We start from the raw sequence: 25,841 nt of genomic DNA on the forward strand, positions 1-25,841 counted from the left end.
ACATCCATCCACTCGAGAGCACCCTTACCTGCCGATCTATAAATTATGTCTCCGTAATCTAGCATGGGTAGGATGGTCATCTGAATCTGGGTTAGTTTGGCAGCCGGGCTGAAAGAGGAGCGATTACAATAGAGGAAACCAAGTCTAGATTTAACTTTAGCCTGCAGCTTTGATATGTGCTGAGAGAAGGACAGTGTACCGTCTAGCCAAACTCCCAAGTACTTGTATGAGGTGATTACCTCAGGCTCTAAACCCTCAGAGGTAGTAATCACACCTGTGGGGTGAGGGGCATTCTTCTTACCACACCACATTATCTTTGTTTTGGAGGTGTTCACAACAAGGTTAAGGGTAGAGAAAGCTTGTTGGACACTAAGAAAGCTTTGTTGTAGAGCATTTAACACAAAATCCAGGGAGGGGCCAGCTGAGTATGAGACCATATCATTTGCATATAAATGGTTGAGAGAGCTTCTTACTGCCTGAGTTATGTTCTTGATGTAAATTGAGAAGAGTGTGGGGCCTAGGATTGAGTCTTGGGGTACTCCCTTGGTGACAGGCAGTGGCTGAGACGGCACTCTTTGAGAGAGAAAGTTAGCAAACCAGGCCAAAGACCCCTCAGAGACACCAATAGCATCACAACATTGCTTGGAATCAAGGGCAATGGTGACATCATTGAGGACCTTTAGTTATCCAGTCTTACCTTTGCCTCGATTCGTCAGTCTCGTCCAGGTCATCATGGCATTTGTAGTTCTTTATGATAGCCACATTAGCTATTAGGTAAATACAGGTGACTCTATTGATAAAAGTCACCTTGTCCTAGAGAGAGTTATACTGTTATCAAAACGTCACATCAGGGTAAGCTTACACGAAACACAGCCCTTATTTTAAGTGTTTCTAAAATCCCCCATGGGAAAAATTAATGGTGGAAAAAAACGATGGGAACCATTTCCTTGTTTGACCGCTATGACCAATGTTCCCTCTAAACTGCTTGTGTGAAAGTCAGAACATGAGGATTTATGGTTAGAAATAATAATGATGATGATGATGTTGATGTTGTTGGGGTTACATTGAAATGCTATTGAAATTCAGTACTGTTGGATTCCAGCTCATACAGGTGTTTATGGAAATTATATAGCAGATATAATAGCAAAAAGAACAGTGAAAAATAATGTTGTGGATATAAAGGTGCATTTGGGTAGAGGTGAAATTAAAACATTGATTTGTAAAAATGGGTTAGATTGCTGGCAGAGACAATATTATGAATGTAGTAAGGGCAGAAATGTGTTATAGTACAAAGAAATCTGTACGGGAGATAGTGTCATGTCATGGGAACCGAAGGGAGGAGATTGTGTAGGATGTGTCTTGTCGGTATATCCATAATCTTTGCTGTTGCCACTTGGCAGCTTTTGGTAGCTTTAGCTACCTGAGTAGCAAATGTTAGCAAGTTCGCTAGCTAACTTGGTTGTTCAAATGGTGAGTATTGTTTATGCCATTTTAACTAACTTACGTTACCTAGCTAATTGACTTTATAATGAGAATCTGGCATGTTCGCTAACTCGTGTAAAAGTATTCATGTTTGCGTGTAACGTTAACGTCAGTTTGCTTGTTAGCTAGCTAGGTATGGTATAAATGCCAGTTAGCTAAAACCAGTGCCTGGCCCTAATGCGTTTTTTTATGCGCTTCCTTCTGTCTATAGTCAGAATAAACACCAATCAACGGGACCGCTGACTGGACATTCTATTTTTTGTTTAATTAACAACGCAAGAGTTACGAAGTACGGTCTCTCGCTAAAACATGATTTTTGTGTTCAGTGGTTGCTTGACAACGGAAATTAAAGAGACAGTGGGTCTTTGCTACATTTTGCAATGAGATGATCAGAGGAAATTACAACAGCATACGTAGATGGTTTAGTTACAGTAATGCTAGCTACCTAGCTAACGTTAGACTAGTTGAGTCCAAAGTTCTGTTTCGCTAACGTTACCGGTAGCTAGCTGCTACTACTATTGTACGATAACGTAGCCAGTTAGTTACTAGTAGCGCCCAAATGTTTACAATTCAAGACCTTTCTTGCAAACGTCAACAACATCACTATTTGAACCATTTCACAGAAATATTTTAGTGTCTATTTACTAGCTAGATAACGTTATGTATGTTGCTAGTACAGTTGAGCTGTATTTATAAATTATTACATTTTGTCACTGTCTTTCAGTGAGCCTGTATTATAAATGGAGATGGATGATGAACTTGAGAAATTCATCCAGCAACAGAAGGCCAAAGTGGCAGAGGATAAAGCCAGCTTGGAACAGGATCCACCTTACCTTGAAATAAGGGTGTGTTTCAATGCTCCTTTTACTGTGGTGCTAGAATACTGAAAAGGTTAGACTTGGACATGAGTGCAATGCATGCTACTTTATGTGTTTGGTGACAGCTGAACAAATTATTGCAATTTTCTGACCTGTGACGAATTTACTGTCCAACAGACAAAAGACTACAAGGCCCATGACCCCACATTCACAAATATCCCAACATTTAAGTCGTCCACAGCACAAGGGAAGGGTACAGTATATATTTGAAGTTAGAAACCCAATTTGTAAGCACTTTGTGGTAGATTTAAATCCTGGCTGTTGGGAGGTCTTCTTATTTCATGTATGCCATCCTGTTTTTCAGAGGAGAATTGTTGTCTAAGTTTACCTTTGGGTGAAGACTATGAGAGGAAGAAACAGAAGTTACAGCAAGAGCTCCGTCTAGACTACAGACGCTACGTGGCTCAGGTAATAATATTACCAATGCCAAAAGTTATATCGTTTTTACTACTTTGTAACCTGTCAGCATCCATGCATGGGCCACAAGATTTACTGGAATGTTGCGGGTGCAAGGAGTCAGTGCAGTTTTCTTCCAAATATTTTTCTACCAAATATATTTATTTTTACAATCTCTGATATGGGCTGATTTGGCCAATTTTGTTCCTTAATTATAGAAAAAACATCTCAATGCTGCAGAACCAGACCCATCCCTTCCCATTGGTGAGAGGAGAGCTGCTAAGGTAACCTAGACAGTTCTGCATATAGCCTATATTATACCATGCTCAGTCAACTGAGGCCGCTTAGAGTTCATTGAGAGAGAGAACTTTAGACATCAGGTCATCTTAAACATGTCTCAGTAAATTAAGAGAACGTGCTCAACTCTATCTTCTGCAAGTAAAAAGGGTGCTTGGAACCAAAAGTCGATCATCTTTAAGCTGTCCTTTCCCCCTCTTACACACAGGAGCAGCATGCTTCTCTCAGAGCTCCTTCAGACCTACCTGTTGTCCACTGCAGCCCCAGACCCCCGGTGCACCCCAAGCAGGCCCCCTCCATGAGAGACGCAGCCACGCTGACAGAAGGAAGGAGGGGGCTGCACAGGGGAGGACGCTGCCTAGTGGAGGGCAGGAGGATGGAGGGCCTGTGGCCTGAGGATGAGCTGCTGCTTCCCAGAGAGATGGCCAGGTTGGTGAGAGTGGACTTTGACTCTGAGGCAGACCTCACAGAGGAAGAGCTGGACCTGATGGTGAGAAGGAGACCAAGGCAGACAGGGATAGAGAGAGAAGAGAGGACTTGGCAAAGAAGACACTACAAAACAGACTTAAGGTATTTTTTTTTAAACACTTCCTATGTGATTCAAATAAAATATTTTTTGTAATGTTTTTGGACATAAGGTCAAAACAAATCAATATTTATTGGTCGCGTACCCAGATTTGCAGATTTTAATCACCTGTACAGCGAAATGCTTGTGTTTTCTAGCTCCAACAGAGCAGTAATACCTAGCAATACAAAACAATACACAACTAATCCAAAAAGTTTTAATTAATTAATATCAGAACAAGCAATGTCTTAAGTGCTTTGCAAACCTGGATTGCACAATAATTCCCCCTTTTTAAAATTCTTCAAGCTCTGTCAAATTGGTTGTTGATCATTGCTAGACAGCCTTTTTCAAGTCTTGCCATAGATCTTCAAGTGATTTAAATCAAAACTGTAACTAGGCCACTAAGGAACATTCAATGTTGTCTTGGTAAGTAACTCCAGTGTATAATTGGCCTTGTGTTTTAGGTTATTGTCCTGATGAAAGTGGATTTGTCTCCCAGTGTCTGTTGGAAAGCAGACTGAACCAGGTTTTCCTCTAGGACTTCGCCTGTGCTTAGCTCTTTTCCTTTTCTTTTTATCCCCCCCAAAACTCCCTTGCCGATGAAGAGCATACCCATAATATGATGCAGCCACCACCATGTTTTAAAATATGAAGGGTTGTACTCAGTGATGTGTTCTATTGGATGTGCCCCAAACATAATGCTTTGTATTCAGGACATAAAGTTAATTTCTTTGCCACATTTTTTTAGTTTTAGTGCCTTATTGCAAACAAGATGCATGTTTTGGAATATTTGTATTCTGTATAGGCTTCCTTCTTTTCACTCTGTCATTTAGGTCAGTATTGCGTAACTACAATGTTGTTGATCCATCCTCAGTTTTCTCCTATCACAGCCATTTAACTCTGTAACTGGTTTAAAATCACCATTGGCCTCATGGTGAAATCCCTGAGTGGTTTCCTTCCTTTCCGTCAACTGAGTTAAGTGTATTCTTCCTATCGTTGTAGTGACTTGGTTGTATGGATACACCATCCAAAGTGTAATTAAGAACTTCACTATGGTCAAAGGGATTTTCAACGTGTTATTTTTTAAATGTATTTTTATCTACCAATAGGTGCCCATCTTTGCAAGGCATTGGAAAACCTCCCTGGTCATTGTGGTTGAATCTGTGCTTGAGATGCACTGTTTGACTGAGGGACCTTACAATTATCTGTATGTGGGGATTACAGAGATGGGGTAGTCATTCAAAATCATGTTAAACACCATTATTGCACACAGTTAGTCCATGCAACTTATCGGACTTGTTAAGCACATTTTTACTCCTGAACTTATTTACGCTTGCCATAACAAAGGGGTTGAATACTTATTGACTCAAGACATTTCAGCTTTTCATTTTGTATTAATTTATAAACATTTCTAAAAACATTAATTCCATAATGGAGGTGTCATAATACCCTTAAAACCTAGCAGTCAAACAGAGAATTGGTTCCAATAGTTTTTCCACCATACATTTTTCCCATAGGAAATTTTAGAAACACTTAAAATAAGGGCTGTGTTTCATGCAGGCTTACCCTACCATTTTGATAACAATAAATCTCTCTCGGACAAGGTAACTTTTATTAATATATTGATAAATCACCAATGGTGACTTTTAGGCAGTATATGAATAGAAGAGGTGTGTACAGCAGTAGTTGTATAGGATGAGACATGACTAGAATACAGTATATAGATATAAAGTGGATAAAACCGTATGTAAACATTTAAAGTGACCAGTGTTCAATGACTATGTACATACAGCAGCAGTCTCTAAGGTGCAGGGTAGAGTACTGGGTGCTAGCTGGCAAGTAACAGTGACTAAGGTTCAGGGCAGGGTACTGGGCGGAGGCCAGCTAGTGGTGACTGTTTAACAGTCTGATGGCCTGGAGATAGTAGCTGTTTATCAGTCTCTCGGTCTCAGCTTTGATGCACTTGTACTGTCTCTGCCTCCTAGATGGTAGCAGGGTGAACAGGCCAGGGCTTGGGTGGCTGGGGTCCTTGATCTTCTTGGCCTTCCTGTGACACCAGGTGCTGTAGATGTCCTGAAGGGCAGGAAGTGTGCCCCCGATGATGCGTTGGGCTGACCGCACCACCACCCTCTGGAGAGCCCTGCGGTTGCGGATGTTGCAATTGCCGTACCAGGCAGTGATACAGCACGACAGGATGCTCTCAATGGTGCATCTGGAGAAGTTTGTGAGGGTCTTGGGGGCCAAGCTGAACCTCTTCAGCCTCCTGAGGTTGAAGAGGTGATGTGGCACCTTCTTCACCACACTGTGTCAACGGACCATTTCAGGTTGTCAGTGATGTGCACGCCGAGGAACTCCACTGCAGCCCGCCGATGGGGATGTGCTCTCTGCTGTCTCCTGTAGTCCACGTTCAGCTCCTTCTGTTTGTTGACATTGAGAGGTTATTTTCCTGGCACCACTCAGCCAGGGCTCTCATCTCCTCCCTGAAGGCTGTCTCGTCGTTGTTGGTAATCAGGTCTACCACTATTGTGTCGTCAGCAAACTTGATTGATTTGGAGACGTGCGTGGCCACGCAGTCATGGGTTAACAGGGAGTACAGGAGAGGGCTGAGCACGCTCCCCTTGTGGGGCCCCTGTGTTGACGAGCAGCGTGGTGGAGGTGTTGTTGCCTACCTTCACCACTTGGAGTCGGCCCGTCAGGAAATACCGGTCCCAGTTGCATAGGGCAGGGTTCAGACCCAGGGTCCTGAGCTTAATGATGAGCTTGGAGGGCACTATGATGTTGAAGGCTGAGCTGTAGTCGATGAAAAGCATTGTTACAAAAGGTATTTCTCTTGTCCAGGTGGGATAAGGCAGTGTTTGGGACGCTGTCTGGGCCAGCAGCCATGCGAGGGTTAACACGCTTAAATGACCACGGCGAAGGAGAGCGCACAGTTCTCGTGAGCGGCGGGGGCCCGTGTCATCGGCTCAATGTTTTTCTCCAAGCGGGCGAAGGTGTTTTAGCTTGTCTGGGAGCGAGGCATCAGTGTCTTCCACGTGGTTAGCTTTCCATTTTATAATCCGTGATTGTCTGGAGCCCCTTTCACGTATGTCTCTTGTCTGAGCCATTGAATTGCGACTCCACTTTGCCCCGTTCTGTCGATTTGCCTCTTGATTTACGGAAGTCATAGGCGGTCTGTTTGTACACGTCCATGTTTCTAGTCACGGTGCCATGGTCGTGCAATTCTTGACATGTGTAAGTACAAATATCGTTTTTTCTTACCTGAACAGCAAACAAAGAAAAAGGCACAAAAACATATAATATTAAAACAAAATTACATTCTATCCACTCTCTCCACCCATTCCCTGTTGGCCCAACTTGTTAATGTTACTTACCTTTAATGGTTTCAGTTTTTAGCTATGTAATTGGTTAACTATTTCTACTGACATGGTATTTGCAGTATGTTTTTATGTCTATGTTTTGAAAAAGTATTGTTCATTGTCTTCCTCTTTTTTGCCCAGGGACATATCAAGGCTCCGGGACAGAGGTGCTGAACTGCCTGACTACACAGAGAGTAGTCAATATGCAGATAGGAAGGAGACTAAGGGGTCTGTTGTTCCTGATGAGGATTATTCGGAGGCAAGCCGGGGGACATCCTCTTTAACCCCCAAACCCAAGTACGTCAAGTAGTACTAAATCACTATACCTATAATTTTGATAACTTTAACTTCCAAAGGATTGTGCTAAAACCAATTTGGACAAGTGAACATGATTGGATTGCCATGTCTCTTTGTTTTGGATTTTATAATGCAGTGCATTTTCTCTATGTAAATGTATGTAAACAGTAGACAAAGTATCAACTTTAATCTGGATAAAACACATTTTTTGTTTAATTTTAAGGACATTGGATGGAAAAGTAGAGATGAAAGGTCTGATGTCACACTGTAGCTGGATCATAGCTTGTTGATTTAGATTCCGCTCGTACAATAAGATCATATTAAATCCCGAGCCAGCCTGAAATCAGACAAACCAATAGTGGATCTTAAGCATTTTTTTACCCTCATTTTTTAAACTTCACTCACACAATTCAACCACTCGCTCACTAAACAAACATTGAAGAATACTGAGAGACAATCGTCTGTGAGGTATGATGAGTGTACTGTGAGTGCTGATTGATGTTATATCTGCCAGGCTGCAGGTACCAGCAGGGATGAGACACAGTGGAAGATCCAGATCCTCTACCAAGAAGGACGAGCTTGAATTCGTTACCGGGCTTATGATTGGTAAGACCAACTCTGTTCTGAAGTTCATTACTAAGATTAACTGCTGTTTTTTTTCTGGACTAATTGAACATTTGATGATATTCCTCAAATGTGGTGACATGGCATGTCTGACAGGGGCTGCAGATGCAGCTGCTGCCTTGCAGGGAAGGAAGGAGAGGTACAGGCATGAGCTGCAGGAACAGATAGCTGAACAGCAGAGGAATAAGAAGAGGTGGGTGTCAATATGTTTTTGATCCTGCTGTCCAATGAAGAACAAACCCTTACATTTTCCATCTTAGTGAGATGGGCTACATTTTAGCAGCTTTGTAGTCTGAGGTAGATTTGATTATAAGGCTGCCTTTACACAGGCAACCCAATTCTGATATTTTGACGAATCAGATCTTTTGCCAATAATTATTTAAATATTTAAATAGTATGGGCGACGAGAAAAACAATAATGCAGGCATTAGGGACAGGGGTGTGAGCATGCGTGTCTGGGCAGATGAGATAAAGTCATTGGGCGGCAGGGTAGCCTAGTGGTTAGAGCGTTGGACTAGTAACCGAAAGGTTGCAAGATAAAATCTGTCGTTCTGCCCCTGAACAAGGCAGTTAACTGACTTGCCTAGTTAAATAAAGGTAAAATAAGTTGTTTGTGTGCATCTGTAAGTTGTTGTTCATATGTATAAGTTTGTATATGGAGTAAAATATTTAAAAAAATATCAGAATTGGGCTGCCTGTGTAAACGCAGCTTATAAACAAATCTACCTCCGACCACAATGCTGCTAAAATGTAGATCATGTAGCCCATCTCACTAAGATAGACAATTTAAGGTTTTCAAACACAGATATGGATACCTCATATGAGCTGTGTGTTATGTCCTTTGTCGTATTAGGGAGAAGGATTTAGAGCTCAGAGTTGCTGTGACAGGGACGACTGACCCGGAGAAAAAGGCAGATCGGATCAAACAGTTTGGAGCAGTGAATAGTGATGACCATGGCAGAAAAAGAAAAGACAGCTGGTACCCACCAGGCCAAGCTGTGGACCTACCAGGGGATGAGTTGAATGGGAGACCCAGTGAGGAAAACAGAGAGAGGCTTCCCCCTGAGCAGCCCTGCGTGGCCTTCCAGTCCCCCCTGCTGGACTACAGCCACACCCTGGGCCTCAACAGTGGAGGCACCTCCCCTTACAGCCAGGCCATTCACAGGAGCATGGACACTCCCAGGTAAAAAAAAGATTGTCACATAACGTTACACTGGATAGGTTCAGTGAAATGTGTTGTTTTACAGGGTCAGCCATAGTAGTATGGCACCTCTGCAGCAAATTAGGGTTAAGTGCCTTGCTCAAAAGGCAGATCGACAAATGTTTCACCTTGTCAGGTATTCGAACCAGAAACCTTTCACGTACTGTTCCAACGCTCAAACCACTAGGCTACCTGCCACCTAGGTTGCTATGACAGTAATCCTGGCATGCGTCCCAAATGGCACCCGGGCTCCAGTCAAAAGTGGTGCACTATATAGGAAAAAGGGTGCCATTTTGAATAGACCAGGTGTGTTTTCAATCTGATAAATTCACTACTTTATTTTTTTTGTCTGACAATTTAACAGTGCTGTATGATTTTGAATTTGTGTTTCAGGATGGCAGGTTTCCTTCCTCATCCACCATCCACATTGGCAGATGCATATAGAAGTCCCTATGATGAGGCCCATCTCTACTATGGTGCAAGGAACCCACTGGACCCTAACCTGGCCTACTGTAAGCACCACCTACCTACCAGTCTATTATATATACAGTATATATCAAATCAAATTTTATTTGTCACATGTGCCGAATACAACAGGTGTAGACCTTACAAGCCATTAACCAACAATACAGTTAAGAAAAATACCAACAAAAAAAGAAATAAAAGTAACAAATAATTAAAGAGCAGCAGTAAAATAACAATAGTGAGGCTATATACAGGGGGTACCGGTACAGAGTCAATGTGCGGGGGCACCGGTTAGTCGAGGTAATTGAGCTGTACATGTAGGTAGAGTTAGTGACTATGGATAGATAATAAACAGAATAGCAGCAGCGTAAAAGGGGGGGGTAATGCAAATAGTCTGGGTAGCCATTTGATTAGATGTTCATTTGATTAGATGTTCAGGAGTCTTATGGCTTGGGGGTAGAAGCTGTTTAGAAGCCTCTTGAACCTAGACTTGGTGCTCCGGTACCGCTTGCCGTGCGGTAGCAGAGAGAACAGTCTATGACTAGGGTGGCTGGAGTCTTTGACAATTTTTAGGGCTTTCCTCTGACACCGCCGGGTATAGAGGTCCTGGATGACAGGAAGCTTGGCCCCAGTGACGTACTGGGCCGTACGCACTAGTGCCTTGCAGTCGGAGGCCGAGCAGTTGTGATACCAGGCAATAATACAACCAGTCAGGATGCTCTCGATGGTGCAGCTGTAGAACCTTTTGAGGATCTGAGGACACATGCCAAATCTTTTCAGTCTCCTTTGTCATGCCCTTTTCACGACTCTCTTGGTGTGCTTGGACCATGTTAGTTTGTTGGTGATGTGGACACCAAGGAACTTGAAGCTCTCAACCTGCTCCACTGCAGCCCCTTCGATGAGAATGGGGGCGTGCTCGGTCCTCCTTTTCCTGTAGTCCACAATCATCTCCTTTGTCTTGATCATGTTGAGGGAGAGGTTGTTGTCCTGGCACCACACAGCCCGGTCTCTGACCTCACTATAGGCTGTCTCGTCGTTGTTGGTGATCAGTCCTACCACTGTTGTCATCGGAAAACTTAATGATGGTGTTGGAGTCGTGCCTTGGCATGCAGTCATGAGTGAACAGGGAGTACAGGAGGGGACTGAGCACACACCCGAGAGGCCCCCGTATTGAGGATCAGCGTGGCGGATGTGTTGTTACCTACCCTTTCCAACTGGGGGTGACCCGTCAGGAAGTCGAGTCCAGTTGCAGAGGGAGGTGTTTAGTTCCAGGGTCCTTAGCTTATAGTCTATATTAACACATGAAAATAGTTTCATGTTACAATACACTTAGAAAAAAGGAATGGATGTTGTTAGTTGGAGTGAAAACAATTTACTGTGTCCCAATGTCCATACTAGCATACTATTTAGTATGCATAGCCAATGCATCACTTCATACTAAGTAGTGTGCACATTTTGGCATTGGGATATAATACATGTGTTCTCTGATCCAGCATAATGAGTGTTCTGTGTTTCTATGTTAGATGGTCAGATCCCGCTGACAGGAGGGGTGCAGCCCAAGTCCTACCTCAGCCTTCCTCCTGCAGGGCCTCACCCCAGCCAGATGAGTCAACACAGCCCTCACAATGGGAGCAGCCATCCAGAGCCCCCTCCACAGTATGTGTTGTACCAATCTCATCCTTTCTCTTCCCTTCAACACCTAGGCTACATTCTGATTATCTACCGTTCTCCTGAAGTGTGCACTTGTACACTCCCCCTCATTGATTGAAAAGGAATGGACTGCTGTGAGGAATATGGGGAAGTGAACGAGTGCCCACTTCTGGAGAAGGTTAGAGAATCGGGACTCTTTCGCTTCAACACCTACAATGAGTGTATCCCCTATTCACCAGTAGGGGGCAACTCCTCTAAAGGAACAAACAGAGCTGTTCCCCCTATCGATGGCTAGTGTTCTGTTATGAGAAGGTCATGCCCACTGGCCATCTGGACAGACAGGAGTGTTGACTCCCTGCTGAGTCACTGCTGCAGTCTGCACTGGTCTGGACAGCTCTGAGCTGTCTCGCTCTCGCCTCCTAGTGGCTGTATGAAGATATTTTTCACAGTGATACATTGACATTCATTACGTATGGCATGAAAAGTGACAAACCACATCAATTGTGTCTCCTGTTTCCCATACCTTTTTGCATAGTATTGAACATTTCAAATTGATCTGCTTTTTATAGTAATGAACAGAAGGAATACATGAGTGAATTAACATTGTCTCTTGTTCAGCAGACCTGCCAGTGATGCTGCTACCATGGGTTCAGGGATTGGAGTATTCCCTGCAGAGCAGGTCAAACCATCTAAAGAGAGTGTGTTACGTTACAAGGAGGCACTAAGACAACAGGTACATTTAGAATGTGATTGTGGAAGTCAGCAGAATCTTTCGTCTCCATGCATTTTGTCACAGAGTGTGCTATTTCGGCAGGGAGACCCCAGGAAAGGGAGGAGTCAGATTTTTTGCCAGGTAACAGATGAGTTGTAGCTTGATATAGAATATTACAAGTGTTATAAAAAGTATTTAACTGAATATGTTTAGACATTCCAACAGCAATATACCATTGCACTCCAGCCTCTTCCATTGCCCTCTTTGTGTGACCGGTTATGAATAGAAGACAAATATCTTATTTGGTATTCTGATCAAAGTGTTCCGTCCTAACCTGACTACAGATCCAGGAGAGACGAGAGCGGCGGAGGCTGGACAGGGAGGAGACAGATCGCTACGAGGCCAAGCTGGAGGCAGACATGAAGAACCACGACCCCTGGGGGAGAGGAGGAGGAGGAGCCCCTCTCAGAGACAGCAGGGGCAACCTCATCAGTATGTTCCCTGTGGTGGAATTATTGTAATCAAAAGGAGAGACTTAGATTTTTTCAAAACAATCAAACTATTTAATTAGTGCAGTAATGTAGCTGGTCAGTAACAACTCCTGGAGGTGATCACTGAGAACTCAACCAGCTGGTTTGAGCCACAGCATTTTATAGCAAAGTCCAACCTCCTTCAGTCTACATGACACACAACAGATGTATGGAATGGGTCACAAGGTTAAGATTTGTATGAAAGATACTTATAATTCACAGCAGACAGTATCTGCTGTAAAAACTGTCCTCATCGTGTACAGACCAGGGTCTGGCCCCCCAACTCCATACTTGAGCCATCTCACCCTGGTACCTTATAGAACAGAAACATTAACTCAGGCTCTGGAATGCGGTATCACCCAAAGACATGGTAAATTTCCCAGAGGCCCATCCTCGGTAGAACACACACAGATGAGCGTTCTAACAACCCCTTATTCTGTTGCATAAAACCACCATTTGATGCAATAACAACATTATAACATCCAAGATGGCGTAGCAGTCAGACGTCTTTGTCCTGTCGTGTCCCTTGTATATATCTTTTTACATCTTTTTCTTCGCATATCTTATTAAAATATTTTCCTAATCCTCAACTTCTAAATACTCTCCTGCAACCCGCCTCACCCAATGTGGCGTGGATCTGCTTTTTTCTAAAGTATTTCTATTTACTTCGGATCTGGAATCCCTCAACTGAAGCTAGCCAGCTAACTACCTACCAGCTATCAGTTAGCAAACCATTGCTAGCGGTCATCAGCTAACCTTTAGCTCGGAAAGCTCTCGCCAGTTCGAACAACGTGACTATTTCTCTCCATATCCCCGGATTCCTACCGCAAACTCTGAACATTTTCATCTGGATCTTCGCAACTAGCTAACCGCAATCCCGGGTGACCACTCCTGGCTAGCGTTTCCATCCCGGAGCAAGCACCAATTAGCCTGAAGCTAGCCCGGCCAGGGCTCCTGTGCTGCCACAGTGGGGATGGATGGGGTGCTTAACACCCCGGCCATCCTACAATCTAAGCTTGATGCCCTCAATCTCACACAAATTATCAATGAACCTACCAGGTACAACTCCAAATCCGTAAACACGTGCACCCTCATAAATGTCATCCTAACTAACTCGCCCTCCAAGTACACCTCTGCTGTTTTCAATCAAGATCTCAGCGATCACTGCCTCATTGCCTGCATCCGTAATGGGTCTGTGACCAAACGACCACCCCTCATCGCTGTCAAACGCTCCCTAAAACACTTCTGCGAGCAGGCCTTTCTAATCGACCTGGCCGGGGTATCCTGGAATGACATTGACCTCATCCCGTCAGTAGATGATGCCTGGCTATTCTTTAAAAAGTGCCTTCCTCACCATCTTAAATAAGCATGCCCCATTCAATTTTTTTTTAACTAGGAATAGATATAGTCCTTGATTCACTCCAGACCTGTCTGCCCTTGACCAGCACAAAAACATCCTGTGGCGTTCTGCATTAGCATCGAATAGCCCCCGTGATATGCAACTTTTCAGGGAAGTTAGGAACAAATATACACAGGCAGTTTGAAAAAGCTAGCCTTAGTTTTCCTAACAGAAATTTGCATCCTGTAGTACTAACTCAAAAAAGTTCTGGGACACTGTAAAGTCCATGGAGAATAAGAGCACCTCCTCCCAGCTGCCCACTGCTCTGAGGCTAGGAAACACTGTCACCACCGATAAATCCACTATAATTGAGAATTTCAATAAGCATTTCTCTACGGCGGGCCATGCTTTCCACCTGGCTACCCCTACCCCGGGCAACAGCCCGGCACCCTCCACAGCAACCCGCCAAAGCCCCCACCATTTCTCCTTCACCCAAATCCAGATAGTTGATGTTCTGAAAGAGCTGCAAAATCTGGACCCCTACAAATCAGCCGAGCTAGACAATCTGGACCCTCTTTCTAAAATTATCTGCCGAAATTGTTGCAACCCCTATTACTAGCCTGTTCAACCTCTCGTATCGTCTATCGTTTGTTTCAGTACATACGTTTTGGAGACTGATAGCAGAAAAGCCATTGTGTAATGTTTTTTAATCTTTGTAAAGGATATTGCTAATCATAATCGTGTGAATTGTGTTAACAGCCGATCTGCACCAGATGCACAAGCATAATGAAGAGGCCTACATCAACCCTGAGACATGGCAGAAGAGTGCAAGAGCCACCATGGCAGTGCCCCGAGAGGAGGACACTAGACCTCCCTCCACCCACAGAGTCTCAGGTAGATACAGTTGTTTTCACATTGATGTGATTCTAAGGACCGAGAGGAAAGCTGCGTCCCACAAGGTACCCTATTCCCTTCATAGTGCACTACTTTTGACCAAAGCCCTATGGGCCCTAGTCTAGGCTGCCATTTGGGAAACAACCCAAAGTGGTAGTGGCACCCTCAGTAATCTTGGTTAATCCAGAACTAAAGTCTTGTAATTGGTCAGATGCTCGATTTTAAGTTCTGGGTCCATACATGTTAAGAGAGAGAGCGAGAATCGGAACCGGAATGAAGAGCTCCACCCTCTTTGCAAGTTACGAGCAAGTCTATTAGCCCTCTGCTTCGGAAAGTCAGATGCTAACACCTGTGAAATCGTGATTTGTCCAAATAACCAGTGACACAAAACCTAAGCACAGGAACTAATGCTGCTCATTATGTCACGCATCCCGTTTGTATCATGACAGACCTACGGTACCATTTATGTTTACGTAGTCTGTCCATGAGCGATTACAGCTTCACCATCCTGTCCAACTCACTGTCAGGTTCAGCTACTATGTTGTTTTGTCTGGTGGGTTTCTCTACACAGGTTTTGCTCAGGCCCCTTCGTTTGCCAGAGGCAGTATTTTTGGGAACCTGCCCACACCACAGCAGCTCCATGAACAGGAAAAGTACAAGGCTTACCTCAAACAACAGGTACTGGATGTTACACATCAGTACTGTGTGAAAGTTGGCTAGAGTAGCGTTTTCATATTATCACCTGACAAACCTTCCCCTAAACTTGATCAGAAGTCACATTAAAAAAAGCTTATTCCTGAGCTTAAACTTAATGTTGTACTGATGCGCATTGATGGTTTGGTTAACCATACACTCAGCTTTGATATCTGATTGGATACACGCATACAGACTGTCTCACTGATGACCTTGGTTGTCTGTCCTGCTGCCTAAAGATTGAGGAGAAGCGGAGGAAGGAAGCGGAGGAGCGAGAGTGCCAGAGGCTGGAGGAGGAGGAGGAGGAGAAGAGGCTGGCTGAGCAGAGGGAACGCATCCAGAGAGAGTATGAAGAAGAACAGGACAGGAAGAAACGCAAGGAGATGGAGGTCAGTATTAACTGGACCAGGGCTTTGGTTCACTAAGGGAGCTGTAGCATTAGATTACACTGCAATACTCTATCTACTACTACAAGTAACATGTCTATCAGCTGAATGCTATCGTTTGACATGAGTCATTCAGTTCAGCAAATCTTTATTGTAACTCACTCACTCATTCAGGGGACTGAGCAAAGTTTTTTTTTTTTTCTCCCTCCAGCAAAAAGCCAAGAATGATGAGCTGATCCGTTTGGCTGAGGAGCGAAAGAAAGAGGTGGAGAGGATGAAGAAAGAGGCAGAGGAGAAGGAGAACTCTGCCCTGAGGAAGCAGTATGAAAAGGAGAGATGGGCACGCCTACAGGAGGTGAGCTCAATGGAAGACTCTCTGTTTGACCCTCTGAGCATTGAGGGGAGGTTTACTGTTCACACATTAAGGCTAGTCCTAGATTAAAAAGCATGCTCAATGAACAATCTCTATTGAAAGTGCTTTTTAGTTAGGAAGCAGGCCCTGAGAGATTCATATGAGATAAGTGAGGACATTCATGTGGTTGTCTGTCTGAAGGTACCAAGGGAGGCGTCTCCCCCCATTCCCACCCTCCAAAAGAGGCATCAGGCTCCACAGTACAGCCCCAGACCTCAGTCCATGGACAGCCATCGCGGTACTACTGTCCCCCTGTCTGTGAGTGACTTCCAGAGCACACAGCATGTCCTCTTCCACACCACCATGGAGAGAAATAGTTTGACTGAGGAAGTATCAGTGGAGCACAATGACTGGATCTTGTCTTCCTCCCTCTCTTCCCCCTGTAGGAGCGCTCTCTGTCAGACCTCCAGTCCCCCCCAGTCCCAGCTCGCAGGAACCAGCTGAGAGCTGCCGGTAACACTGCCTCACACTATAATACAGTACACAGCAGGTAGAAACTCAATTTTCTCTCAACGTCTGATGCTGACGCGTGTGTCTGTGCCAGAAGACCATTGGGGTGTGATCAGCGAGCTGTCCGAGCTGCGCAGACAGCTGCGTAGCGAGCAGAAACGACTGGAGGGCCAGCTACTGCACTCAGAGTGGGAGGAGCTGGACTCTCCTATGAGTGACAGGTAAGACTGGTGAGGTGATGCCTTCCACTGTTGGTCGTGTGTTGTGCTGTGAGTTAGTGATGCATGGTTTGACTCATAACCCACAGTTCCCACAGTTATATCCATGGGACGGACAGATTTAGACTAATTCAATATTGTGTGGATGAAGGGTGAGTGGGTGGGTTGAAAACAATACCGTAAATCAATAAAATGTATCATTCTTTTTTTTTTTTTTTTTTCTTTTTTTATCCCATTTTCTCCCCAATTTTCGTGGTATCCAATCGCTAGTAATTACTATCTTGTCTCATCGCTACAACTCCCGTACGGGCTCGGGAGAGACGAAGGTCGAAAGCCATGCGTCCTCCGAAGCACAACCCAACCAAGCCGCACTGCTTCTTAACACAGCGCGCCTCCAACCCGGAAGCCAGCCGCACCAATGTGTCGGAGGAAACACCGTGCACCTGGCCCCCTTGGTTAGCGCGCACTGCGCCCGGCCCGCCACAGGAGTCGCTGGAGCGCGATGAGACAAGGATATCCCTACCGGCCAAACCCTCCCTAACCCGGACGACGCTATGCCAATTGTGCGTCGCCCCACGGACCTCCCGGTCGCGGCCGGCTGCGACAGAGCCTGGGCGCGAACCCAGAGACTCTGGTGGCGCAGTTAGCACTGCGATGCAGTGCCCTAGACCACTGCGCCACCCGGGAGGCCCAAAATGTATCATTCTTGTGCAATTTATATCCAGAGAGCTTTAGGGCCTAACTGTACATGTGCCAAATAGCCTACACACCAATCGCCAAAAGCTTTTGGGAATGGGCAGAAAAAGTTAACATCAATTCTGGAGGCAAAAATAACAATGTTGGAGTTTAATTCAATAAGAGAAAAGTTGCAAAATGCAGAGTTGAAAATAAATAGAAGGGAGGGTCAGAAAAGTAATGTTTGAGAAACAGTCACAAGACGGGGACTGTAGCCTACTGTTCAGATGGGTTAAATGGAAACTGAAATCTGGACACTGACTGTAGGTTATAACCTCTCACATAGCCTTAATATTACCTCCTGTAGAATTAAGCATTTCTTGCAGTAAAGTTCAACACCAAATGAAGGCTTAATCAGTCAAACTGATGTCATGTGGACATTTTGCACAGAAAATCATTCAATTTTTTTGTTGAGTTATTGGCACTTTCTCCCCATTCCCTAAACATCTGTCATCTGCGAAAGATGATAACTTTTTTTACTGAGTTACAGTTCATATATGGAAATGAGTCAATTGAAATAAATGAATTAGGCCCTAATCTATGGATTTCACATGACTGGGAATACAGATACAGTATGCATCTGTTGGTCACAGATACAGTGCCTTGCAAAAGTATTCATCCCCCTTGGCATTTTTCCTATTTTGTTGCATTACAACCTGTAATTTTAAATGGATTTTTGTTTGGATTTCATGTAATGGACATACGCAAATTGGTGAAGTGAAATGAAAAAATTACTTGTTTAAAAAAATTATAAATAAAAAACAGAAAAGTGGTGCGTGCATATGTATTTACCCCCTTTGCTATGAAGCCCCTAAATAAGATCTGGTGCAACCAATTACATTCAGAAGTCACATAATTAGTTAGATTGCACACAGGTGGACTTTATTTAAGTGTCATATGATCTCAGTATATATACACCTGTTCTGAAAGGCCCCAGAGTCTGCAACACCACTAAGCAAGGGGCACCATCAATCAAGTGGCACCATGAAGACCAAGGAGCTCTCCAAACAGGTCAGGGACAAAGTTGTGAAGTACAGATCAGGGTTGGGTTATAAAAAAATATCTGCAACTTTGAACATTCCACGGAGCACCATTAAATCCAATATTTAAAAAATTGAAAGAATATGGCACCACAACAAACCTGCCAAGAGAGGGCTGCCCACCAAAACTCAGGGACCAGGCAAGGAGGGCATTAAATCAGAGGCAACAAAGAGACGAAAGATAACCCTGAAGGAGCTGCAAAGCTCCACAGTGAAGATTGGAGTATCTGTCAATAGGACCACTTTAAGCCATACACTCCACAGAGCTGGGCTTTACGGAAGAGTGGTCAGGAAAAAGACATTGCTTAAAGAAAAAAATAAGCAAACACGTTTGGTGTTCGCGAAAAGGCATGTGGGAGACTCCCCAAAAATATGGAAGGTACTCTGGTCAGATGAGACTAAAATTTAGCTTTTTGGCCATCAAGGAAAACGCTATGTCTGGCGCAAACCCAACATCTCTCATCACCTTAGAACACCATCCCCGCATGGTGGTGGCAGCACCATGCTGTGGGGCAGCATGGCAGGGAGGGGCTGGGAAACTGGTCAGAATTGAAGGAATGATAGATGGCGCTAAATCCAGGGATATTCTTGAGGGAAACCGGTTTCAGTCTTCCAGAGATTTGAGACTGGGCCGGAGGTTCACCTTCCAGCAGGACAATGACCCTAAGCATACAGCTAAAGCAACACTCAAGTGGTGTAAGGGGAAACATTTAAATATCTTGGAATGGTCAAGTCAAAGCCCAGACCTCAATCCAATTGAGAATCTGTGGTATGACCTCCCATTTTTTTTTTTTTTTTTATTAATTCAAAAATGTTTGTGGGCCAAAAAAAATTACCTTTTGTCGACCCCTGGTCTAGGCTCTATGTTAGCCCCAGTGCTGTGTGTACACGCTGAACGATGTGACTGTGTGCTGGTGTCCAGGCACAGGGAGCGGCCCCAGATGGATGTGTTTGACATGGCCAGACTGCGGCTACAGGCCCCCGTCAGGAGACCCTCCTCCAGGAACACAGAGCCCAACAACCTGCACAGGATCCACGACTCGCTGCAGTTCAGATACAGAGGTAAAGATATACAGTGACTGTTTGAATAATGGGCCTGTCCCAAATGGCACCCTATTCCTTATGTCAGGGGTTGTCAAAGTGGGGTCTGCGGCCAGATCTCAAAATATATATATTTAAAAAAAAAAAAAAGAAAAAAAATGGTATCCTCAGTGCTCTACCAATTATACATTTTTCAACTTAACACTATGTATGCCACAAAATGTTTTGTTGTAATTTAAAGCTAGAATCCTTAGTTGCTACATCCATTTTCGGTATGAAAATAATGATATACAGTTGAAGTCAGAAGTTCACATACACTTAGGTTGGAGTCATTAAAACTTGTTTTTCAACCACTCCACAAATTTCTTGTTAACAAACTATAGTTTTGGCAAGTCGGTTAGGACATCTACTTTGTGCATGACACAAGTCATTTTTCCAACAATTGTTTAGACAGTGAAATAATCTCTCAATTCCAGTGGGTCAGAAGATTACATACACTAAGTTGACTGTGCCTTTTAAACAGCTTGAAAATTCCGTCATGGCTTTTGAAGTTTCTGATAGGCTAATTGACATCATCTGAATCAATTGGAGGTGTACCTGTGGATGTATTTCAAGGCCTACCTTCAAACTCAGTGAATCTTTGCTTGACATCATGGGAAAATAAATCCGCCAAAATTGTAGACCTCCACAAGTCTGGTTCATCCTTGGGAGCAATTTCTAAACGCCTGAAGGTACCACGGTCATCTTGTGATGACCCTCCAACTCTGTCTGCCAAATTGTTTCTCTTTGCTCTTGTTTTCCTTAATAGGATGTCGGTGGGAGGGTCGTCAGCGAAATGGGACACACCTGGGCTCGGGTGTGTCCCAGGATAAATGCACCTCTTCCCCATTCATTGAGACTCTCTCCATGCAGACACAGTTTTTGGTTGTGGCATTTTTGTGGCTGTTTGCTTTGGCACCTTTCAACACCCCTCATCACATTTATGCACGCAACCACTCACTTACACTACTGACTACACACACACCATTGTTAATTATATTTAGTTTGACTTTAGTTAAATAAATATATTTTGTTGTTCCTTATCTCCACGTTGTCTCCTTGTTTATTATGCACTTTGAGCCGGTTCGTGACAATCTGTACAAACAATAGTACGCAAGTATAAACACCATGGGACCATGCAGCCGTCATACCGCTCAGGAAGGAGACGCGTTCTGTCTCCTAGAGATGAACGTACTTTGGTATGAAAAGTGCAAATAAATCCCAGAACAACAGCAAAGGACCTTGTGAAGATGCTGGAGGAAACCGGTACAAAAGTATCTATATCCACAGTAAAACGAGTCCTATATCGGCATAACCTGAAAGGCCGCTCAGCAAGGAAGAAGCCACTGCTCCAAAACCGCCATAAAAAGCCAGACTATGGTTTGCAACTGCACATGGGGACAAAGGTTGTACTTTTTGGAGAAATGTCCTCTGGTTTGATGAAACAAAAATAGAACTGTTTGGCCATAATGACCATCATTGTTTGGAGAAAAAAAGAGGGAGGCTTGCAAGCCGAAGAACACCATCCCAACCGTGAAGCACAGTGGTGGCAGCATCATGTGGGGGTGCTTTGCTGCAGGAGGAACTGGTGCACTTCACAAAATAGATGGCATCATGAGGTTGGAAAATTATGTGGATATATTGAAGCAACTTCTCAAGACATCAGTCAGGAAGTTAAAGCTTGGTCGCAAATGGACAATGACCCCAAGCATACTTCCAAAGTTGTGGAAAATGGCTTAAGGACAACAAAGTCAAGGTATTGGTGGAGTGGCCATCACAAAGCCCTGACCTCAATCCTATAGAACATTTGTGGGCAGAACTGAAGAAGTGTGTGCGAGCAAGGAGGCCTACAAACCTGACTCAGTTACACCAGCTCTGTCAGGAGGAATGGGCCAAAATTCACCCAACTTATTGTGGGAAGCTTGTGGAAGGCTACCCGCAACGTTTGATCCAAGTTAAACAATTTAAAGGCAATGCTACCAAATACTAATTGAGTATGTACACTTCTGACCCACTGGCAATGTGATGAAAGAAATAAAAGCTGAAATAAATCCTTATCTCTACTATTATTCTGACATTTCACATTCTTAAAATAAAGTGGTGATCCTAACTGACCTAAGACAGGGAATTCTTACTAGGATTAAATGTTAGGAATTGTGAAAAACTGAGTTTAAATGTATTTGGCTAAGGTGTATGTAAACTTCCGACTTCAACTCTGTGTGTGTATGTATGTGTGTGTGTGTGTATATATATATATATATATATATATTATATATATATATTATATATATATATCCATTGATTCTTTTAGAATATATCTTTTATAAATGCCTCAGGAGCTTGGTTTAATTGTCGTATCCCATCGAACCCAAAATATGAGCTTGTTTTACTCCAATGTTTGTAAAGATTGTAAATGTAAACAAACACTGTATAGCCTCAACATTGTTAAAACTATAATTTTGTTATCATGGATGGTCCATCTTTGCATCCATAGCTCTGTCTATGAATTTGAGAATGGTTACATTTCTCCAGGCCCATCCCTCAACTTTTTTACCAAAACAGAGTCATGTAGAATTGCAGGAAATTAGCTTGAAATTTGCAACATTTTCTTTCTTATGCCAAGAGTTGGGCCTTTAAAATGTTCCTTCCCAGGGCCTGAGACTTGGTTTCTGGCCATGCATTGCCAAAGTCATAGTACAATTATTTGTTTGCTATTTAAATCTCACTCGAGTTATGAGGGGTCCCTGTTGAATTTGCTATCACTAAAGGGATCCCCAAAACATTTGAGAACCCATGCCCTATGTAGTGGTCTACTTTTGACCAGTCCCCATAGGGTCAGGTCAAAAGTAACACACTGTATGGAATGGAGTGCCATGTGGAACGTAACCCAGGCCATTGATTGTTAAGGCTTAAAAGGGCAATTCTGACACTTCAACCTTCTATTCATAATTTCCAGCACGAAACCAGTCTACATGTGTAAAAACGGCGCATTTCTATGATCTGTGGTTAAGAAAAAAAAAAAAAAAAAAAAAAAGTATTGTCACATCACAGGGTAGGATTAAAAGTGATTTTCAAAACCTGAGTTTCCAATCCCAGGAGGGTTTTGTTATTGCTCCCCACAGCACTGCAAATCTTAGTGTTTGAACATCACTGTTTTTAAAATGTAACTTTTGATGTCATTGGATATTTTTATCTTAATTTGTTTTCTACAAAACGTATTAATGTGCTGTTTACACTGGTATTGTGCTGGAGATAATGAAAATTAGGTTGAAAAGTGGTGGATTTGCCCTTTAACAGCACACAGTGCTCATCAAACAAATGCAGCAACTGGGGCTGTGTCCACACTCGTTTTCCTGTTCCCTTTTTGGTGCACTACTTTTGACCAGGGTGATCAGTATTGTCATGTGTGTTTTGAGTGGAGAAGCCTTGTTTGTACTGCAGATGTTGACTCCAGAGAGGTGGAAGGCCATGGTTACCGTGAGCACCCTAGCGACAGGGATGGACAGAGTGTGGACATCCAGAGACGGGCAGACTACAGGGAGGAGCTACGCAGGATCAACAACAGCCTGAGGAGGAAACCTGCCGCCGGTCAGTAACACACACACTCTCAATATCAAACTCTACTCGCTGACTACAGACTCAATATCAACCTAACTGCTTAAATACTCATTGCTCAACTCTGTCCACTAGTTAGTGATAAAGCAGTGAACAAACTAACATGATATTTACAGGTGGAGTACTTGCACTTTAAGGGCTTGGAAATCATTTGTCTTTCTATTTTACAGATTATTTTCACTTGTCACCACCCCAGCAACAAAACCATTATTTGGTGAGTTTCTACTTGCCAGTTTGTTTAGCTATCGCCCTGAACTACAGAGTGGTCTCTTTGCTGTACAGTACATGCTTGTCTGTGTGTGACACAATGCCTGTACACTCTTCTCCCCAGAGGAATGCAGTAGGGGATCCTATGAGATGTTCCCTGTTGGAGTCTGACAGTGCCTTCATTGGTAAAGCCTCTGGTGACTCACTAATATCATGTGTAGTATGGGATGGAGCGCCTTGAGAATCACACAACTAAAGCTGCGTCCCAAATGGCACCGTATTCCCTAAATAATGCGCTACTTTTGACCAGAGGCCGATAGGACCTGCTCGAAAGTAGTACACTATAGGGAGCCATTTGGGATGTACACCAGTTGTTGTAAGGGAAGGAGTGTCTTGAGAAGCACACCACTAACTATTTACCTGTGGTTTGCGCCAAGATCCCATGGGTGAAGCCTTCCCAGTGTCCCCCCCATCTGTGCAGAAGCCCCAGCTCTCAGCCAGGGAGAGGAGGAGGCTGGCCAAGAGGGCAGAGCTGCACAATGTAAGAACCCTACATAACTCAGTTCAAAGTTCAGTCTCTAATATCTGGGATAGTATTCTCCAAGCATCAGAGTAAGAGGGCTGATCTAGGATCAGGTCCCCTTTGTCCTTGTAATCTTTTTCATCATGATCTAAAAGGCAAAATGGATTCTAAATCTGCACTGAGACACTTGATACATACAACCCCTGATCCCTACATCATGAATATATCCTCACTTCTTAAATAGAGGCCAGTGGCAGCTCTACATTGAAAATGCTATATTCCTCTACCATCATTATACCTTGTGCTCTGGCTTGTTTAGGAGCGGGGGAGCTCCAGAGAGCCTGTTGGCCAGCCAGAGAACTACTCCCGCCAGTCAGAGGCCAGTCTCAACATACAGCAGCATGGTAGAGAGCGTAACCACCATAGGACCAAGAGGCTGCTGGCTATGAGCCGCCATAGCCTCAGAAGAGGTGGGTGTTGCATAAAGATTAAACTGAGGCTGTCAGTGCCCCAATGTGCCGGAATGGAACAATTTGTCAGCCATCTTACCTGGGAGATCTGTCTATGAATCATTGTTAGGTTGATGATATCTGTTTACGGTTTCTCTCTTCCAGCAGACCTGTCTGGTGATGAAGATATGTCTCCGCAGGTTTCCCCTCGTGCGCCACACACTCAGGGCTCCGTGGATACGGTTGCCACGGAGCCGTGGATGAGGCCAGGCACCTCGGAGACGCTGAAGCGCTTAATGACTGGTCAGACCCCCTGCAGGGAGAGGCTGGCCAGCAGAGAGTCTACCGTGCAGGACTGGGAAGGCCCCTCTACCTACCATGGCTAATCTAACCATCTCCGCTCTAACACGGTCACTCAAAGCACTTTGGTCCTGTACACACTCAGGTTGTACAACTGATGCACAATGCTTTTGACACAACAGCAGTGTTAGACCTGAGATTTTCTGTGCAAAAATAGCCACACAATGGTGGTGTAAACATTTCTGTGAAGAAATTGTTGTGTAAAATATTGATTTTGCGTTGTACAACCTGAGTGTGTAGGGGACCTATGTTTGTACACTGCCCTCACTTGGCTTGATGCATCCACATCAGTGGTTACGCTGACAGGATCTCCTCAACAGAGAAGGATCATCTGCTTTAGCTTCTAGATCGATGTGTCTACTAACTTAACCCTTTACTTTTGCGGTGCTTGACTTGTGTATCATGGTCTACCTCAAAATACCTGTTGCAATGCAGAATTATGAGCTTCTTATGAAAATTGTACTTTCATGGACCTGTAATGAAAAATATGCAGATTGTCTCAGAATGGTTAGTAAGTACAGGGGAGAACAACTCAATTCCTATAAGGACACTGTGTGCAGGCATTTTCTCCAGTCAAGCGCTATTAAAGTTGATTAGTCAAATCAGGTGTGTAAGAGGTGGGCTGGAACAAAAGCCTGCAGCCTCAGCTGCCATCCTCTAAAAGGACAGTGTGCTAGGGTTGCCTTGGGACTTAATTCTGTATCGCTGATTGAGCTGACATGCAGCATTTACCGTAAATGCAGTCTCCAAACATTGCGTTTAAATTTCAGTCACGCTGAATTTCCGCAAGACAGATTGAATAGAGCCCTTAGTCTTTGAAACAGTTCAGGACATCTTTCTATAATATTTATTAATTGTATAATAAATGGCACTACATTTGTCATGTAAATTGTTCAAATGGTATGTTTTTATATGTAAAATGTTTGGCCAAGATGTGACCTCATTTTCAACTTAATAGAATAAACTATTTTAAATAAGGAAGTTTTG

The 25,841-nt window shown here is 43.8% G+C and overlaps 1 protein-coding gene across 1 annotated transcript; it reads left to right on the top strand.

Annotated features, from left to right (window-relative positions):
• The first annotated feature begins 1,371 nt into the window (after positions 1 to 1,371).
• LOC120020382 (centrosome and spindle pole-associated protein 1-like) lies at positions 1,372 to 25,827 on the top strand. Its single transcript, XM_038963986.1, has 29 exons — positions 1,372 to 1,470; positions 2,207 to 2,327; positions 2,478 to 2,553; positions 2,665 to 2,768; positions 2,975 to 3,040; positions 3,262 to 3,623; positions 7,116 to 7,271; positions 7,786 to 7,877; positions 7,992 to 8,088; positions 8,749 to 9,078; positions 9,490 to 9,608; positions 11,085 to 11,217; positions 11,830 to 11,944; positions 12,026 to 12,064; positions 12,268 to 12,415; positions 14,552 to 14,686; positions 15,258 to 15,364; positions 15,619 to 15,768; positions 15,977 to 16,120; positions 16,319 to 16,435; positions 16,564 to 16,630; positions 16,722 to 16,848; positions 19,543 to 19,682; positions 23,142 to 23,288; positions 23,486 to 23,529; positions 23,647 to 23,707; positions 23,960 to 24,063; positions 24,365 to 24,515; positions 24,660 to 25,827. Exons 2-29 carry the CDS (start codon positions 2,223 to 2,225, stop codon positions 24,878 to 24,880), a joined length of 3,657 nt encoding a protein of 1,218 aa, XP_038819914.1. The 5' UTR covers positions 1,372 to 1,470; positions 2,207 to 2,222; the 3' UTR covers positions 24,881 to 25,827.
• Positions 25,828 to 25,841: the final 14 nt, after the last annotated feature.

The sequence above is a fragment of the Salvelinus namaycush genome, chromosome 25, assembly GCF_016432855.1.
Source record: "Salvelinus namaycush isolate Seneca chromosome 25, SaNama_1.0, whole genome shotgun sequence".
Taxonomy (NCBI): domain Eukaryota; kingdom Metazoa; phylum Chordata; class Actinopteri; order Salmoniformes; family Salmonidae; genus Salvelinus; species Salvelinus namaycush.